General features: G+C 35.8%; 1 protein-coding gene across 1 annotated transcript in view; it reads right to left on the bottom strand.

The window, feature by feature from the left end:
• The window catches only part of fbn2b (fibrillin 2b), a gene marked incomplete in the record, with an annotated part of 93,244 nt that extends 78,697 nt beyond the window's left edge, over positions 1-14,547 (bottom strand). Inside the window, 2 exon segments of the mRNA XM_024278609.2 lie at positions 10,798-11,113; positions 14,127-14,547. Coding sequence (XP_024134377.1) covers positions 10,798-10,976 — 179 coding nt within the window.
• Positions 14,548-20,327: the final 5,780 nt, after the last annotated feature.

Genomic DNA, 20,327 nt, shown 5'->3' with positions numbered 1-20,327 from the left:
TTTACCACAAATGTTAAAAAATATATTTTTTTAATTACTGCTGACATTACACTACTTGGTACTACACTATCTGCATTGAGCTGATTCTATGTAACACAAGATGTCTTTTATTTTGAAAGGAAATCACGTGAAACTCTGTTGAAAAAAAAGAGTATTTTCTCTTTATATTATATTTTATTCATACAAAAAAAGTTCATTTTTATTTATCATATCATAAATACAAATCTGTGTCTTATTTTTCTAAAGTTTGAAGAGAGACTTTGTGGATCTGTGACTGTTGAAGGTTGCAGACCTTCATTCATTTATTAGATTCTGGGTTATTGAAACCGTTTTTGGTTAAATACAGTTTATTTTAAACTTAAATTTGGATGTTGTGGCTCCTCCAGTAAGTTTTAAAGTAAAGTGTTTATGTTTTTTTATGAGCAAAGCTTGTATAAATGAAGGTTTTTCCTAGATTCTTTGCATACATTAACAGATTTCAGAGTTTTTTAATTGTGCAAAATTATTATTTTAGTTAATGGAAATGATAGAAAATGTTTGTCTTCTTTTAAAGTTAAGAATCCTTTTGAAAATTTTAAGAAATACATTTTTTTAGGCTTGATACTGAAGGGATAATTAGCTTAGCTTTTAGTATATTAAAGATTAAATTAAGCCAGCCCTCATTTCCCATCATCCCTTTGTTTGAACTTTCTCCCGCTAGCTTACAGTCCCTCAAACTCTCAATCCAACATTACTGGGACAACAAAAATGTTCATCAATATTAGAGCTACAGTTTTGAGACAGATATCAGCTCAGACGAGGAAAACGAAGACGTTCATGGATCTATTTGTCTCCAAGTGGACGCCGGCGGTAGCACCTACGTCACTATTACAGGCTTTTTTAAGCTGCATTTTTATCCTGTGCTCCTAATTCACAATAATATGAATAAAGAAATATGCAGAAATGCAATTTCAAGACTAATTTTCTTAATAAATGTCCGTCATCATCAGAAAAATGTTAAAAACACAACTGGAGTGGAGTGATTTAATCAAATAAAATTAACATTTTTTGTTCATTTACAAAAGTAAAGGTTGTTAATGTATTAAATTAAAACTTTATTATAAGCATAAAGAAGCATTAAAAGTCATTGATGGGTTTAAACGATAAACTATATTTCTGAAGAATGTTTGTCTTCTCTCCAGATTTCATAGTGACTGATCTATAGACGACTAAAGTTCAGGTCTGATGAGTGGAAAGTCCACTTTCAGCCACAGATCATACATCTCTCTGGCTGTGCAGCCAGACGTAAATAAAATAAAAAAAGAACAGTGAATAGTATTAAAGGAAAAAAACGAACAAAAAGAGCAGAAAAAACAAGGTGGTGTGAGGAGAACACTGAGAGAAGGAGTTAAACCAGTTTGTGTTCGGAAGAATGGGAAGCCGGATGAGGAGAGGCGGCAGGAAACACTGATATAGAAATGAAGCAGAGAGCAGTTTGAGCAGAAAGAGGTCAGACTGACGGAAAAACAAAGATTTGGACAAACCAAGAGTTTAGTTGTAAATGAAGCTAAAAGATGTGCACTACGGCACGTCAGTGGGGTCATAAAAGGTCAAATTTAGCAGGTACAGAGGTCAAAGTTGGAGTATAAGTCAAACAGGAACATTAAAAAGAGAAATATGAAACATTTAAGTCATGCTACTGCAATTTATTTGTGTGGCCTTTAAGAAAATACAAGCATTTAAATGTAGTTTACAGCCACAATAAGTTGTAGTTTGTCAGAAAAAAGGTTTACTTAAAGACCCACTCCAAGGAAAATGATGTTTTGAGTGTTTTTAACATGTTCTTGTGGTTTCTTTCTCCTGACAGGGGAGATATAGTCAGAAAAATTAGTTTAAAATAGTATTTCTGAGTATTTCTTTATTCAAATTGTTATAAATCAGCAGCAGAAAAAAAACTGTTTGAAAAAGAGTATTTTTGTTTAGAATAAAATACGTGGTCAAGCCACATTCTTGCTGCTCTGCTCCATCCCGATGCTTCCACTTTTAGACAAAAAGATCCACGAACGTCTTTGTTTTCCTAGTCTGACCTGAGATCAGGCTGAAAACTGTACAACTGGCAATATTGCTCACCATTTTGTTGCAACAATAGTGTTAGGTGGTAGTGGGAGAGAGTGTAAACAGATGGGTGATAGGAAGTGGGGGTGGGCTTACTCCACCCCAAAAGTCCCGCCCACAACTTAGAGAGGAATTTCTATTCAGCTAGTGCCACTGCAGAAAATATTTGTCCAGGAAAACTTTTTTTTTTAAATTTTGCCAAAAAACGTAATTATTATTATCATTTTTATTTTTTTTAAAAACCTGAGAACACTTTCAAATTAGACGAAAAGACGATAAGAACGGGATTTTAAAGACTTTCAGGATCTAAATCGATAATCGATTAATTAATCAATCTATAAAAGTAGAAATCGATCAAACGTGTAAAGCCCGCTAGCTTGATGCTAATGTATAATGGGATTTCCCATAAGACGGCTAATGCTAACGCTCGGTCGACCAAAGCATACATTGTTGAATAAATGTATATCTTTATAAACTCACAGGCATAAATTAATAAACTCTTTAAGGAAATATGTTTTAAAGTAACCATTTGGGATTTAATACAAATTTTTTTTTTCCAAACTTACTTCTTCTTCTGGAATAAAATGTAATGCTACAGCATGATCACCACCTAGTGGCCAAACTGAAACGTCATCCAGGAGAAGCAGAACAATTTTTATAGACTCTCCATTTGAGAATCCATGCATACTATTAACAATATTATTATTATTTCACAAATATATTTTACAGTATGTGAGCTGTATCAGATTAATATGTAAATATTCAAAACATATACATAGATTATTAATAAATTTTAAAAAAATGTGTCTAAATGTGCAAACCGTGTAAACTCAAAATATTAAATTCAATCGGATTGAGTAGATCAAAAGTTATTTTTGTTCAAATGTAACATCAATGGAGAAAGGATGGATATACAAGTTACAGGATTAGTTTCTCAGCTCTCCAGAGTTTAGATTGAACTCTCGTGTTCGTGACTGCCTGGTCGTTGGTCAAAGGTGTCTGCTCTTACGTGTTGGAGCCTCCAGCCAAACGAGAACTCTTTTATCAGACGTCTGGGTGGGGCCGATGCAGGAATGCAGACGGCAGATAAGGCTGATGATGCATCAAACGGAGGATGACTTTCATCACTTTTAGCTTTAGACTTAATTTGAGCCTAAGAACAATGAATAGAGAAAATTACAGGGAGAAAGAATAAAAGTTTCCACAGAAGGAGTGTTGTGGTTCTGCTCAGGTTTTTAGGAGTTTTCTGGCTTTAGCTGAAGAAAAAAAAAAAGTGTGGAAAATTAAAAGGGAGAGAAACCACAGGAGACAGGTAAACACTACATTAGAATTTCCATGAATTTCACTCTGGTTAGAATGATTTCTTCACTGTGGTAGAAAGTAGAAATCTGATTTGTTAGAAGCTTCCTCGAGGTGGATTTCTCACGGGGAAAGCATCTTTCTCATAAACTCTGCTGACACTCGAATTTCAAAAAACAGCTGGATAGCATGTGACCAGGTTTCCCTCAAAGGGCTCATTTCACTGTGGGACATTTGGTTTTTTGAACCATTTGAAAGTCAGATTTGGAGCAAAACAAGTGAAACTCAGACCAAAGAGTCAAGCGGATTACCATAAAGTGATTCTTCTGATCCTTTTTCTGTCACACTTTCAGCAATTTCAATTGGTATCAACTCGTTCAGGACATTACTGCTTGTATTTTTGTTATTCTTTATAATTTTTGAAATATTGAGCAAATTATGCCCCATAGGAAATTAATGAGAAAGTCTTCAAATTTCTAAATTTTAAGTAGATTAGCATCAAGCCTTTAAATAATTTCATAGGCTATGTTTTCATCTTTTATAGTAATTCTCCAAAAAAATGAATTTAGTAAATATTTTAGCAACATGCTAACGTTTTTGGCTAATTTAGTTTAGGATCTATTTTAGCAACAGGCTAACATTTTTTATTAATTTAGTGTACTGAGGAGTTTAGACTATTTTGGAGTTTAGCTAGTATTTATTAATTTAGCTTTATAAATTAGCTTTTTTGGCTAATTTGGAATCCACAGAGGTTTTTATGCTAATTTGGAGTTTAGCTCGTATTTTAGTAGCATGCTCACCTGTTGGGCTAATTTGTTATCTAATGAGGTTTATATAGGCTAATTTGGAGTTTAGCTTATATTTTAGCAACATGCTAACGTTTTTGACTCATTTAGTTTACTGATGAATTTAGGTTATTTTGGAGTTTCGCTAGTATTTAAGCAGTAAGCTAGCTTTTTTGCATAATTTGGCATCTACTACAGTTTTTAAGCTAATTTGGAGTTTAGCTTCTATCTTAGCAACATGCTAACGTTTTTGACTCATTTAGTTTACTGATGAATTTAGGCTATTTTGGAGTTTAGCTAGTATTTAAGCAGTAAGCTGGCCTGTTTGCCTAATTTGGCATCTACTACAGTTTTTAAGCTAATTGGAGTTTAGCTTCTATTTTAGCAACAGACTAATAATTAGTTTAGTTTAGTAATTTAGTTTACAGAGAATTTTAGACTACTTTAGTTTAATTGGTTTATTATTAGTTTAGCTAGTACTTAAGCAATAAGCTAGCTCTATTTTTCTTTTGTTTTCTTTTTTTTTTACTAATTTGGCATCTACTAAGGTTTTTTGGCTAATTTGGAGTTTAGCACATAGTTAACCAATAACCTTAATTTTTACAAAATGTTCAGAAATTTAGCGCTCTTTCATAGTTCTTTACCAAAATTTCCAGTCTTTTAGCAAATATAACAAATAGCTTTTGCATTTTTAGCAAATCCCTTTCGTAATTAAAGTAAATTCCGTTACCATTTTCACCAAAAAACTTCAGCATCTCCAAAGTGTTCACACTAGCATTATCACAGGTAATGCAAATTTTCTAGTATATCAATTGGTGCTGGTTTTTTATAATGTGGTACATACATATATATCGCATTTTTAAAGTCTAAATCTTTTCAATATGCCTTTGTCCTCTATGTTTGGTCAACCACACTCAGAGACATTTTTTACCACATGAACTCTAAATAAAGTGGAGTGTTTTGCCTCCATAGTGACACACTGGTGTCACCATAGAGGCATTCTGAAGGAGTTCCAAAGGATTCAAATAAAACTTCCACTTTGAGGCCAACTTTCTGCTGAATCCATTACAGATTTGTCCCAAGAATAGTTGCATTCACAAAGTGAGACTGATTCAAAATAAAAGCCAAGTTAAAGCTGAGGTGACTCTATCAATCGTGTTAAGTTCTACATTTTCCACTGTTCAATTCACCAACCAGACAGACAGCCTGAGAGCCCGAGGTCTGATCAGGTACCACCTCAGAGTGGACTGATGCCAGGGGTTCGGTTTGCTGTGGCAGCTAATAAATCAGCGGTGAGCCTTCGACCCAGCGCTACTACAAAAATGCCACGGGATACTGAGCTCCAGCCATCACATAAACACCGCAGTCGAGCCCGAGGCCAGAATAACGACCATCATTAAACTAATCTCTCTGCAGATTTCCCACACAGAAATGCTGAGTTACTGATAGTCCCAAATGAAAGTACCGCTCGCAAGCATGAATTACAATGTGCTGGGGAAGATTAGTAAAACTCAAAAACCCCTGCAAGATTAAAGTTTTGGCCGACACAAAACAAAGCTTTAATCCAAACTCATTATTTTTACATTTCACTGCAAACACTGAATCCTAGAAAGTAAAACGACCCTTTTGTTTCAAGAAAATTAAATTGTTTCTTATTTCCTTCCGAGAAAAATTAAGAAACCATGTCTTAGTGACTAGATTATTTATTCTTAAATTAAAAAGTCAATTTTTCTTACTCCACTGGCAAATTTTTGCTTATTTAAAGGATTTTTTTTTCAAATTTTAAGAAGTTCTGACTTATTTCTAGGGGGCCTGTTTTTGCTTTTTTTATTTCATTAATAAAAGAGTTAAATACAGTTTAAGATGGATCTAATAATTCAAGACAAAGACTAAAAAAGATGCTTTAACGTGAAGGTTTGCATCAATTTAAACTCTTTCAATCCAAAAACATGTTAAAAATCTCATTTCATTCAACATGCAAACTATAAAAAAAAAATGACAGTCTTTCCATAAGATCATGCAAAGGAAAATAATGAACAAATCTCTTGTAAATTTGAATTTTAATTGACTATTATAACAAAATACCTCATATAGGAAACGACTGCACACATACAAGAACCACAGGAACAGTTGTTAACAGAGCCAGGGTGGAAACAAAGCAAAACTCGATAGGCATTTACACGGATTTTTATTTTAAATCAGTTGTTTTGAAAGTCCAATTAAGAACAAATGAGGATTTCCCAGGTACCATGGCTGCCATTTTCCATCACATATCCAGAGTAACACGATCAGAGTTACTGTTTTTCACTGATGCTGAATCAAAGATCCTGTAACAACTGATAGACAGTTTCCATGGAAACGAGTGACATCAAAGTGCTGATTGGTGCTGAGTTTTCAGACATAGTCTTCCTACTCCGATGAAAATCGTACTTTTGTGTTTTTGACTCGTTCTTGCAGCATTTTAGAGGATTTAAATAGAATAATTTACGATTAAAACTGAGTTTGTGAGAATGTCTTAATTCAAATCGGGAGCAGATGAAAACTGGATGCTTGAAAAAGCTTCGACTAATGTTGCAGCTACTGAAATGGGCGGGGCCTCCTCTCCCTCTGTTTCCTGGCCCGCTCATGCTTATGTGTGCAAGACGTGATGAGCGCTCAACACTCGTGCTGTAGCAAAGTACAGTTCAGGCTAAAACTGGATTGATCCAATAGTGCTCAGTGTTATTTTGCTCCGCTAATGTTAGCTTAAGGCTATAAGCTCTCACGAGAACAGAGGTCTCAGCGACGGGGATGGGGGCGGGTTGCTCCAACAGCCCCGCCCACAACCCAGAATTGTATTTCTAATGAGCTAAAAATATGTCTGTGCATAAAATATGACTTAAAACCAACAATAGTTTTTGGATTTTTGGCTAAAAACTTAATTAAAAGATCACTAGAAATAATTTTACGCTAGAAAAAAAAATCTAGTTGGAGTGGGACTTTAAAGAAACAAACTACACATGTGTTTTTATTATCCATTAAGTTTCTAAAGTCACAAAACGAATTGGCTTTTAATCCCAAAACGGAGCTTTTACTGAGTGGGTTAAATTTAACTGAGCACCAGATTGAAATGTCAGGTTCTGGTTCCTGCTTGTTCATCTTTGAACTGCTGACAGAACTATTAACGTTTTTGTCAAAACTTGTTAAAATAAGCCGTACGTTGTGTGACTGTAGCTCAGCTGTGGGTAATTGGTGGTTCAAATGTGAAATTTAAGGGTAGCTGCCTCTAACTGCAACTCACTGCATTCAAGTGTCTAAATGCTCTGTAATGTAAAGATCTGTTTTCATTTGTAGCATTTGTTGGTCGTGAAGCGATTTTACTACTCTACTATGTGTTTGGGATTTCCTACTAGAGTGATCCACTCTTTTGTAGCTTTGTGTTATTCCTCCAAGTCCCACTCTGATCATCTTTTGATCTCCTGTGGTCTTTTAGTTATAATTATGCTGTTTTTAGGCATCAAAAATGTTAAAATCCAAAAAACCTGTGTGGTTTTTCTCAATAGTTTCACTGCAGTTCATTAGAAATTTGAGTTGTGGGTGGGACTGTGGAGGCGCACCAACCCCCTTTCCCATCACCCATAACTATAAGATCCCAGATTACACTCCATCTCACTGGTTTACAGCCTTTAGCTTTACTAGTGCAACAAAAACGTAAAGCAATATCGGTGCTAGCTTACGGTGTAGTGGAGCTTGTGCCCCGCCCAGCGTATTTACTACATCACAAATACTAAATTTTTCTAGCTGCAGTTTCTCTTATGCTCCTGGTTCACAACAATTTGAATAAAGAAATCCTCGGAAATCAAATTTATTCCACCATCAGAGCACAAGAACATTAAAAAAAAAAAAAATCATTAAAACCAAGATCTGGATCTTTTGGAGTCCAACTGTTTCAAATCTCAGTATCACTCCTGTCCTGTTTGATCTGATCCAGGTGTCGGTCAAACTCCATATTGGTTTTAAAATCTAGTTTTTTGGGCTATAGGACCATTAACACAGCAAATTATTGATTTTTATCTCCATATTCAACTCAAAACTTCAAACTGGTGGTAAGAACTCACTACAGAATCCGGTCGTGGCGCCATGAAGGAGAAATTCGGATTGAATCGCTCACCTACTTAACGCCTGAATTAATTCTCAGCTATGAAAAAAGATATTCACTTCTGTTTTTGCATTTAAGTAAATGCTACATTTAGGTAATTTTATAGCTAATTTGGTTTATCGCATATTTGAGACAACAGACATTAATGGGTAAAGTTTTAACATTTAAGTTCCAAGTTTGTTCATTTTTGATTAACTGTTTAATTTTCATGTTAACATTACTATTTTTTTTAAATCTAAACATGTTCACAGAAAAAACAGCCCCTTAGAAATAAGTCTAAAATTTTTATCCCGTTGACAGATTTTCTTTTTTTTTTTTAAAAATGCCACCAATGGGGGTTTAAAAAATAAGTATTCTTATTTTTATAGACACGTTTTTTCAAACTTAGATAACTTTACTATTAAAACATTTTCTTAATATGATTATTTTTCTTGCAAGACAAAAGATAATAAAAAATTTTTTTGAAGCAAAAGGGTCTTTTTTGTCTCTAAAGATTAAGTTTTTGCAGTTTTGCTTTACATTTTTAATTCATTTGTTATGAAATAGTGAAAGGTTTAATAGAAATAAGGATAAACAGACTATAAACGTATCAATATAAAATGAAAAACTAAAAAACTGAAGCTATACGCTTTGTTTCAAACGTTTTAAAAGCTGGGAAGGATTATTAAATGTACAACTATCTATAAAATGACAAATAATAGAAGCAAAAACCTTGTCAAAGAGCAGGAATTATTTTCTAATGTGAGTTTTGTGACAAAATGTTGTCAAAAATCTCTCAGTTTGATGTGTATCTTTCCCATTTCTCCATGTGTTGTCCGTCTTTCACGCTATTTTGCCGCCTGCTACTCTTTCAGCTGCTTTGTCACCTACAGCGGTGAAACAAATGCCCCCTTTCATACCCCCTTCTGGTGATACGAATACCTCATTTCCTGTGGCTTGGCACTGGAGGAGCCGTAAGCTGGGACAGATGGGAGACTGATTGGAATAACTGATGCAAACACTGAAATCTGGCTCCAAGAAAACAGCCTTTGTTTTTAGAAATGGGGGATATATTAGCAGAAGCATGAAGTTCAAATGGTAAATATTGCACATTTAGGTCAAAAATAATTGGTGGAATGGATTTTTACACCCAGAATAAGCAAATGTAAACATTAAGTAAGATGAAAAAATGTTAAAACCTATAATAAAATGATCCATATTTCTGTTTTAGTTCCAGACTGTTTGAAGTGACATTAAACACTCCAGACTTCATGAGTCTTTCAATGCTTCTAAGGTTGTCTTTAGACTGAAAAAGTTTGTTGATCTGGACAAAATCCGCTTAATCTGCTCCGGATCGAGTCCTGAACCTTGTGTTTGGTCTGTATTCAGACTTCCTTCAAACAGAATATTTTACTAAAGATCTCTTCAGTCATTGGCCAGTAATTAGAAGGGCGGGGCAAACCGACAAAAGAAAGAATAGTGGAAGTCTTAAGCTTTGCAATCCTTGTCAGGATGGTTCACTTGTTCAAACTTTAATATTTTACAGACACATTTTGAACGTCTCAACACTTTTTGCTTTTTGGTTCGGTAGAGACTAGACAGTTTCTGAGGAGACGACGGCTAAGAAGGTCCGTGAGTTTATGTCCAGGATTGAGCACCAAAATTCGGTTCCAAGTAAGAACCGTTATGATTTACTGAATGAAACTGAATGAAGCTTCTGCAAACGGTTCCTCGTTTTTTGCTTAGCTTCATAGGTCTATTTGTCTTAGGACATGTCAATCACTCCTACTCCGTTCAGTACTTTAAAGTTCTACCCAATCATTCTGCCTGTTCTGCGATAGTGGGCGGGTTCACCGGTGACAAAAGCGTGCAGCAGAAACTTCAGCAGATCACAGAAGTTTGACAGGACGCTGTGTCACATCACCCAATGAGGAACTCAGCTTTGGGTATGTGACGTTTTCTCAATCAGCGGGTAGAATACTAATCCAATACGAGCATTTCAGTCCTGTCACACTGTGGCGGTTTGGTTGCAGTCAGCCTCCTGGACCTTTGAAGTATGTTTTTGGACTTTGGGAAACCAGAGTGTCCAGAGAAAATCCAAACTTCTACTAAAGGAACACGCAAACCCCACACGGGAGGGTTTTTGCTGGGATCTGAACCCGCCGTGAAACCGCTACACCTCCATGCTGCTCTGAAACTGATCTCAAACTCCACGCCTCAAAGACAAGTGTCTTATATGTTTTCCAACCAACCTGCCATTGAAGTTCCTTATTGGCTAAATACACCAGATCCAGATAATCAGCATCAGATATGACAGGGTTTCTTAAAAACCAGCAGGAGGCAAAGACAACTATTAAAGCGCAATAATTTGGTTAATATGGATCAGATTTGTAACTCGCTGTTGCTTCAAGGAAGATTTGTTTTCAATATTTGTTGAAATAAATCAGATTTCAGACTTTTTGGCCCTGAAAGGCTGGTTTGGTTGATGTGACAGATCCTTACCCTCTCAGAGTCTCCTGGCCACGGCGCCGAACCCGCTGTATTTCCTTTTGATCCACGCTCCCAGTGAAGCGGCTAGCTTGGTAAGGTCCATTTCCAGTTTCCCCAACAGCGAGGTGAGCCGGCCACAGACACGCCACCGTCCATCCGAGCAGCACTTGAACCAGCTTCCCTGATCCCATTGGTCTGCCGGGCAGTCCCTCCGACCCAATCGCCCGCCGCTTCGGCTCCCCTGCTGTGCAGCGTGCGGATCCGGAGTGAGCAGCAGGAACTTAGACCAGATCCAGACCAGGTGCAGGTGTGTACTCCACAGCAGAGGCTGGACACAACCAGAAAGATGTGACAACAGAGAAAAACGGATCAAACAAGTGTTTACATGGAGTATGACAGCAGTTTCACTTCAGTTTAAGAGACAAACACAAAACTACAAACCAGAGAAGCTGCTGTTTCCATAAGTTTGTCCTTAATTTTTTTTTAATTCACATCAGTTCACATTTAAACAGGATGTTACACGCGTTTCATTGTTACACAGGACTTATTTTACAGTCCTCCATTAGTTTACAAATGTTTGTGGCCTTGATCCTCATAAATAATACTAGTAACTAATATCGACTATGAATTAAATAACGATGTGAATCAAATTTTTGGTAAAATGAATCGTTACACCTCTGACATTTACATACATAGATAAAACCATCTAGTGTGCAACTTATTAGGAGAAATCTGGGATAGATGTACTGTATAGTTAGATGTCTAGATTTCTAAACAGATGTACAGATGTCTAGATAGCTGTCGAAATAGATGTGTCTAGATAGATGTCTACATAGATGTATACATGTCTAGATAGATGTCTAGATACATGTCTAGATAGATGTATACATGTTTAGATAGATTTCTAGATAGATGTATACATGTTTAGATAGATGTCTAGATACATGTATACATGTCTAGATAGATGTCTAGAAGGATGTCGAAATAGATATGTCTAGATAGATGTATACATGTTTAGATAGATGTCTAGGTAGATGTATACATGTCTAGATAGATGTATACATGTCTAGATAGATGTCTAGGTAGATGTATACATGTCTAGATAGATGTCCAGATGTATACATGTCTAGATAGATGTCTAGATAGATGTATACATGTCTAGATAGATGTATACATGTCTAGATAGATGTATACATGTCTAGATAGATGTCTAGATAAATGTATACATGTCTAGATAGATGTCGAAATAGATATGTCTAGATAGATGTCTAGATAGATGTATACATGTCTAGATAGATGTCCAGATAGATGTATACATGTCTAGATAGATGTCTAGATAGATGTCTAGATAGATGTATACATGTCTAGATAGATGTATAGATAAATGTATACATGTCTAGATAGATGTCTAGATAGATGTCAAGATAGATGTATACATGTCTAGATAGATGTCCAGATAGATGTATACATGTCTAGATAGATGTATAGATAGATGTATACATGTCTAGATAGATGTTCAGATAGATGTATACATGTCTAGATAGATGTATAGATAAATGTATACATGTCTAGATAGATGTCGAAATAGATATGTCAAGATAGATGTATAGATAGATTTATAGATAGATGTAAACATGTCTAGATAGATGTCGAATTAGATATGTCAAGATAGATTTATAGGTAGATGTAAACATGTCTAGATAGATGTCTAGATAGATGTATACATGTCCAGATAGATGTATACATGTCTAGATAGATGTCGAAATAGATATGTCAAGATAGATGTCTAGATACATGTATGCATGTCTACATAAGTGTATAGATAAACACATGTCTAGATAGATGTATAGATAGATGTCTAGATGTAAATATGTGTATATATATATATATATATAGATAGATGTAAATATGTATATATATATATATATATATATATATATATATATATATATATATATATATATATATATATATATATATATATACATATACATGTCTAGATAGATTTGTAGATGTCTAGATAAATGGATTGATGGATGATAGTAGATAGATCGATCAAATCATTTGTTAAAAAAACAGACAACTGCAATACAATCAAAGATGCAGCACCAAGATAAAAAGTCATAAAAATATCATTAAAATTTTAGGAATAGAAGTATAGAAAAAAGTATGAATAAATACATTTCACAAAATAAAGTTATAGATGAGAATTATTACCAAGTAAATGCAGAAACAACATATTTAGGGATAAATTAAACAAACAACAACGGAAATAAAAATTAATGTGTCGTATTAGGTTGATTAGTTCCACATTAATCCAACAGAAGTGATGAAAATATTCCTGAAACAAACAAAAACAGACTTTGTTCAAACTCCACGACCTACTAACCTAGTGTGTGACCCCCTCTTTCCTTCCTATAGGCTTCAGGTTAAACAGAGAACAGTGGGCCTCTGGTGATATACAGCTCAGCAGAGCTAACCTCATCTCCTCCAACCCTGAACCCAAACCCAGAACATTTCTGGGCAGAACCGGAAACAAAGATGACCACAAATCAAAGCAACTCCAACAAAAAGAAAAAGTCTGGACAATTTAATTCAAAATGTTCAGAAGTTAACGTGCAAACTTAAACTACTTTTCATGAAGCTCAAACTTTGAAATGCATTTTTGTAGCAGTACAGTATAAGACGAGGGGGGAGCAGGGAACAAAAGGAATGCACCAGCATTTACCCAGCACTAAAACACTCTGTAAAAATGAACCCTCTCATCCCTGAACGAAAACGGGGGTTCTTCACGACATTTTATTGTAAAGCTGGAATTCAAGTCAAAAGTGTAGTTTTGGTTTCTCCAAATGATCCAGAAAAGATGAAAACTTTTTAAAGGAGATTTACATTGATTCCCTGCTGCTATCCCCCCTCCCCTTAAGAAAGAGCCATGAAAGCCATCTGCTGCAAGCTGACAGGAAGGTGAAGAGGTTTGTCCTCGACTCAACAACTTTATGAATGAAGAAAGCGCCCGTTCCTGCTTCCATGCGCGCAAAACTCTCCAAAGACGCATTTTCCTTGAACTATCCTGTTTTTTTTTTCATTTTATTCATAATAAATCCATTACATTTTAATGCATTTTTACTTTCTTTCTTTTTATTTTATTTTATTTTGGGAAAAAGTGACTTTTTCTTCGCATCCTTTAAGCCTCGCGTGCGCTTTGCTCCCCATCTGCAGCGCAGTCATGCATAAGCAGGATAATCCCTCGGGCTTCAGTAACAAAAGCTACAATCCATTCACATCCAAATGAGTTATCAAGAGCTCTGGAGTGAAGTGAAGAGGGCCGCGTGCGTCTGTACCTTACAGCGGTCCGTGCGTCCTGGAGCCCCGCGCGCGTGGAGACAGGATCCGCGTCCCGGTGTGGAATAGTGAACTGGAGAGAGGGGGAAAAAGGAGAAAAGTTTGGGAAACCTCTGTTTGGAGGGGAGGGGACAGAGACAGAGGGGGTAGGAACGGACTGCAGGACAAACCCACATTCCTCAAGACTCCTTGAGTTGTTGGGACGGGGGCCAAGCAGCCGCAGCCACTGAGGCTGACATGACTTCACGGTTAATCTGAGCAGATCAGGATATCACAACGTCTGTTCTGGACTCTGACGGGTTGGAGTTAAATATGTCGCCGAGAGCTTCTTTAATTGCAAACTTATGTGCGGCAAAAAAAAAAAAAATCTGAGTAAAAACTGCACATGAACAAGAGCCAAACTGTCACAATTTTTCTGACTCTCGCAAAAGTGCATCAAACAGACGAACAGGATAAACATTTATTGAACACATTAAAGGTAAATATTTAAAACTGTAACTTAAAATCACATTTTCAAACTTTAAAAATGCAACTTAAACATAATTATGAACTAGATATATAGAATTACCTGCAATGATGCTAGTGTGAATGCTGTAAGCTGAATCTGGCCGTTGAAGATGCTAGTGCTGATAGCTGAAGATGCTGAAATTGATAGCTAAAAATAGTGAAGCTGAAAATCTTGAAGTTGAGCTGAAATCACTAAAGCCAATAGCTGAAAACGCTATGGCTAATAACGAACTAAAATATTAGCTAAATGATAAATGAACCTTGAAAAAGCATCTTAGGTTAGCCAAAACAGTTAGCACGTTGCTGAAAAAATAGCTAAACTTCAAAAAAGCCTAAAAGACATTTAAAAAAGCCTAAATTAGCCAAAAAACCAGCATATAGATATTAGTCTAACTCAAAAACAGTCTAAAAACAAAACAAAAGAAAAACTATATTAGCCAAAACAGCTAGTATGTAGCTGAAAAATAGCTAAACTTCAACACAGCCTAAAAAAAACAAAGAAAAAAAATCACAAATTAACCAAAACAGCTAACATGTAGCTGAAATATTAGCTAAACTCCAAAATGGCCCCAAAAAAGCCTAAATTAGCCCCAGAAATTTAGCATGTTTCTGAAATATTCGATAAACTCCAAAATGGACAAATAAAAAACTGAAAAAAGCTAAAATTAGCTAAAAAAAACAGCTACTATGTAGCTGAAATATTAACTAAACTCCAAAATGGCCAAAAAAAAATCTTATTAAATGGCAAAACAGTTCAAAAAGCTAGCAGAATGCCAATTTTCAAAAATTTAAAACAGTAGTAATAATACGCTTAAACACAAAGTCTTTAACATACTGTAACTTTTCAACCATTAACACAATCAACGTAATTCCAGTAGATTCTAAAGAAATCTTTTAAAATCTACTGGAATTATGTTGATCAAAAAATTCCAGTAAATCCAAGAACATAAACATCAGAGCTTCAGGGTTAAAGGATTAAAATCACTGAAGGAACCGACAGACCTCACAGAAAAAAAAAAAAAAATCCAGAGTTTCCAGAAATCAAATATACATTTCTAAAATCATTTCCAAATGAGATACATCCATAATCCATATTGGAAAAACCCATTTGGATTGAGATATTACAAAGACATGTGACCATACAGGATGGTAGAATGTTCTAATAATGTTCCTTTTGTGTTCATTTGATGTGGAGAAACAACAGTGGGTCAAACTTTATAAAGCAAAAATATATATGAATTTGTCATTAGTTCTTGTTTATTTGTACAGACATTGAATTTACACTTGATTATCTTGCAAGAAATACAAGGAATCTAGAAAACTTCACCTGCACTGTTCAGTACCAGGTATTTATCTGAGTCACACTCGTTAACATTCATTTGGCATTAGAAACTCTAAATGAAAATGCAATTTAGTTGTTTTTATAGACATTTTTTATTTCATTTTTAAGCAACAGAAACAAAATGTCCAAAAGACATAACAGCTTCAGTCATGAAAACCAGCATTTTACAAGATGCAAGCTCGTGATTGGACGTCTTTTTGTTTGCACCATGTGTGCATAAAGAGGCACAACATGAAGATAAACTGATAAAGTTTCCCAAAATATTATCTTTTTACCAACATAACCATGTTTATATGTTAATCACAATTAATCGCACTTTTGGGTTCTGATTAATCACGACTTCTTGCTCTTTGTGATTAATCACGATTAATCGCACTTTGTGATTAATCATGATTGATCACACTTTTGAGTTGCGATTAATCACAATTAATCACACTTTTTGGGAAGTGATTAATCACGATCAATCGCACTTTTGGGTTCTGATTAATCACGACTAATTGCACTTTGTGATTAATCACGATTAATCGCACCTTCGTGTTGGGATTTTACCATAATTAATCGCACTTTTGAATTCTGAATAATCACAATTAATCACACTTTTGGGTTGTGATTAATCACGTTTTAACGCACTTTTTGGGTTGGGATTAATCATGATTAATCGCACTTTTTGGGTTGTGAGATTAATCGCGATTAATCACACTTTTTGGGAAGTGATTAATCACGATCAATCGCACTTTTGGGTTCTGATTAATCACGACTAATTGCACTTTGTGATTAATCACGATTAATCGCACCTTCGTGTTAGGATTTTACCATAATTAATCGCACTTTTGAATTCTGAATAATCACAATTAATCACACTTTTGGGTTGTGATTAATCACGTTTTAACGCACTTTTTGGGTTGGGATTAATCATGATTAATCGCACTTTTGGGTTGTGAGATTAATCACGATTAATTGCACTTTTTGGGGTAGTGATTAATCACACTTTCGTGTTGTGATTTTACCACGATTAATCACACTTTTAAATTCTGAATAATCACAGTTAATCACACTTTTGGGTTGTAATTAATCATGATTGATCGCACTTTTGGGTTGTGAAGTGTAACTTGTGAGCACAAAACACATCAACAGGAAGATAAGCAGAATGCTAAAGACTTAAATCTGCTGTTTTACTCCAAGAAAATGACCCTGGTATAAGGGGGATAATGCCCAACAAAGTGTGCATTATCAGAAATTAACGCACGCTGTGGAACCGTGAAGGACAGTTGCTTTGCAAAGTGTAATTAATGTACATTAATATATATTAGCATGTTAACTTTCTTTTTATTATCTGTGTACGTTAACCCATTAACGCTGACAGCCCTAAATTTTAGTGATGAATTAAGAGCCTCATATATTGATTATAGCCCCACCTCCATCCACTGTCTGTACATGAGAACTGGATTGAGTCAGTGTGATATCACCCATAGATAATGGCTTCATCCATCCATCCATCCATCCATCCATCTTCTTAGCCCGTTTTATCCCTTTTATTGAGGCATCTGATTGGTCGGTTTATTACTTGAATAACTTGCACGACAGAAAAGAATATTGTTCCCAAAATATTATCTTTTTACCAACATAACCATGTTTATATGTGATTTTCAACTGATACTGTTCATTGATTTTTTTTAAGTGTATTTGAATCCTTAATTTTGAGTGAGTCCTTGTTACATACATTTTTTGTGATGTTTTCTCATTTTTATGAATCCATTTGTGGTAAATCTGCACTTTGTCTGTCTTTGGTGAAACTCAGGTGAAGTTTTTTACTTTTCTTGCATCATAGGTAGTTTTGTGGCAGAGGAACCCTAAACTACAGTGGAAATGGCGTATACTTATGTTATTTATAGCACTTTACTACCTTCCTAGAAGGCCGAAAGCGCAGTACAGTCTCAGTCCTATTCACTTGTGCGCACACACATTCACACACTGATGGCGGAACACTGGCGCCAACCTGTAACCGCCAGGAGCAACGTGGGGTTCAGTGTTTTGCCCGATGACACTTCCACACATGGGCGAGCAATCTTCCAATCAGAGGCTGGCCACTCTACCCCTGAACCACTGCCAACCGCCAGTTTAAAGGAAGTGAGTAAAATAGCAGCGGTCATCTATTGAATAAAAAAAGCAGAAATCATTTCTCCTGTTAGAGATTAGAACATGAATATAATAATAATTTGGAAGAAGGTTTTATTTATTTATGATCTCCATAATACAGTTCTGACAGGTTGATTGATTAGGTGTTCTTGTGAGTATGTATGGGCGTGGCCTGTCTAAGGTGTACCCCGCCTCCACCCTGACATTGATGCAGCGGGTCCAGAAAATTTGAATATTTCTAAATTACTGACTCTTGGACTGGAACAGACGTCACAAATTTCTGTGTCCGAATGTTCTAGGCTTTAGTTCTTTGGTGTAACAGAAATCCAAGATGCTGTCGAACCAGCACAGTCACACAGTATGAACCGTGGTGTGTTGCCGAGGGTTTTTAGGACTTCATAAAACAATCAAACGGCGTTATTTTCAAATTCCCCGAAGTGTGCTGGTCTGCTTACTTTCTTCCTTTCTTTCTTGCTTTCATTCCACTGGCTCCCAGCAGTCCCTCCATTCCCCGTTTAAACAGAACCACATTTTGCCTAGAACTCTGGCTTCAGAGAAAGCAGGCCACCGTCTGGACAGCATTGTACTGTCAGAGCCTGAGGAAATACTTTTACTGGCCTTTCCTTCCACCTCTACTTGCTCTGTCTCTCCTTTTTTTTCCTGCATTTGAAGAGAGATTCACCATCAACTCAAGGGAATTCATCCTAATTACTTTTCTTATGTCTCTGATTTTTAGAAAATGGTTGATTCAAGATGCACTCATTGACTCAAACAGAAAACCACGCAGGACATGAAACTGTCATGTTTAATAGCACTCCATCAAAGAAAAATGCTCCCACTGGGACTTGTTGTCAGAGTTGTTGTGGCTACACGGTCTCTTGATGACAGAAGCAGGATATTTGTTTTCCACGGAGCAGAGCGCATTAATGCTATCATCATTTCGTGGTCCAAGAGGAGCAGGAATGTTTGGTTTACACTCCAGTGCTGAGTGTGGAGTCTGTCACATGGCATGAAAAAGAGGGTTTACATCATCCTCGTGCGAACACTTACAGTTTACGTACGCCCACACATCCCATCCTGGTCATCAGAGACAGGATAACTGATGAGTCTTTGCTTGGGACGCACAGACATTTTCTTTTGACTGTCGTAAATCCTTAATGCTTGATTTCCTCAATCTTGGGGTTTCAAATTCCTCCCTGAACTGAATCACTTCCCTGACAGCTTCTCAGCAGGGAAGAATTCATGGCCAGAATTCTCCAGGCTGTGCTGTTGCACAAACGGTTGAAGCAACTTATCTCAGGGTTAAAAAGAAAACGAGAGAAGGGGTTATCAGGAGGGGAGAAGGTTAAGTAAATTAGAGTAAAACAGAGAAATCAGACTCATGTCCAAAACTATCTTCTTCTCAAGACCTGATAAAAGTTTTTCCTTTTGATAGCAGTAGATTAATATTTTTAGTAGAGCTGTCAAACGATAAAAAAAAAATCAATTAGATTAATCACACTTTGGGTTGTGATTACTCACGATTAATCACACTTTTGTGATTAATCACGATCAATGACACTTTTGCGTTCTGATTAATCATGATTAATCCCACTGTGATTTTTCACACTTTTGAGTTGTGATTAATCACAATTAATCGCACTTTTGTGATTAATCACGATTAATCAAACTTTTGAGTTGCGATTAATCACAATTAATCGCACTTTTGGGTTCTGATTAATCACGACTACTTGCACTTTGTGATTAATCACGATTAATCGCACTTTTGTGATTAATCATGATTAATCACACTTTTGAGTTGCGATTAATCACAATTAATCACACTTTTTGGGAAGTGATTAATCACGATCAATCGCACTTTTGGGTTTTGATTAATCACGACTAATTGCACTTTGTGATTAATCACCATTAATCGCACTTTTGTGATTAATCATGATTAATCACACTTTTGAGTTGCGATTAATCACAATTAATCGCACTTTTGGGTTCTGATTAATCACGACTACTTGCACTTTGTGATTAATCACGATTAATTGCACTTTTGGGTTCTGATTAATCACGACTAAGTGCACTTTGTGATTAATCACGATTAATCGCACTTTTGGGTTCTGATTAATGACGACTAATTGCACTTTGTGATTAATCACAATTAATCGCACCTTCGTGTTGGGATTTTACCATAATTAATCGCACTTTTGAATTCTGAATAATCACA

This window comes from Oryzias melastigma, linkage group LG4 (assembly GCF_002922805.2).
Source record: "Oryzias melastigma strain HK-1 linkage group LG4, ASM292280v2, whole genome shotgun sequence".
NCBI classification, from domain to species: Eukaryota; Metazoa; Chordata; class Actinopteri; order Beloniformes; family Adrianichthyidae; genus Oryzias; species Oryzias melastigma.
This window is presented reverse-complemented; position numbering and strand designations above follow the sequence as displayed.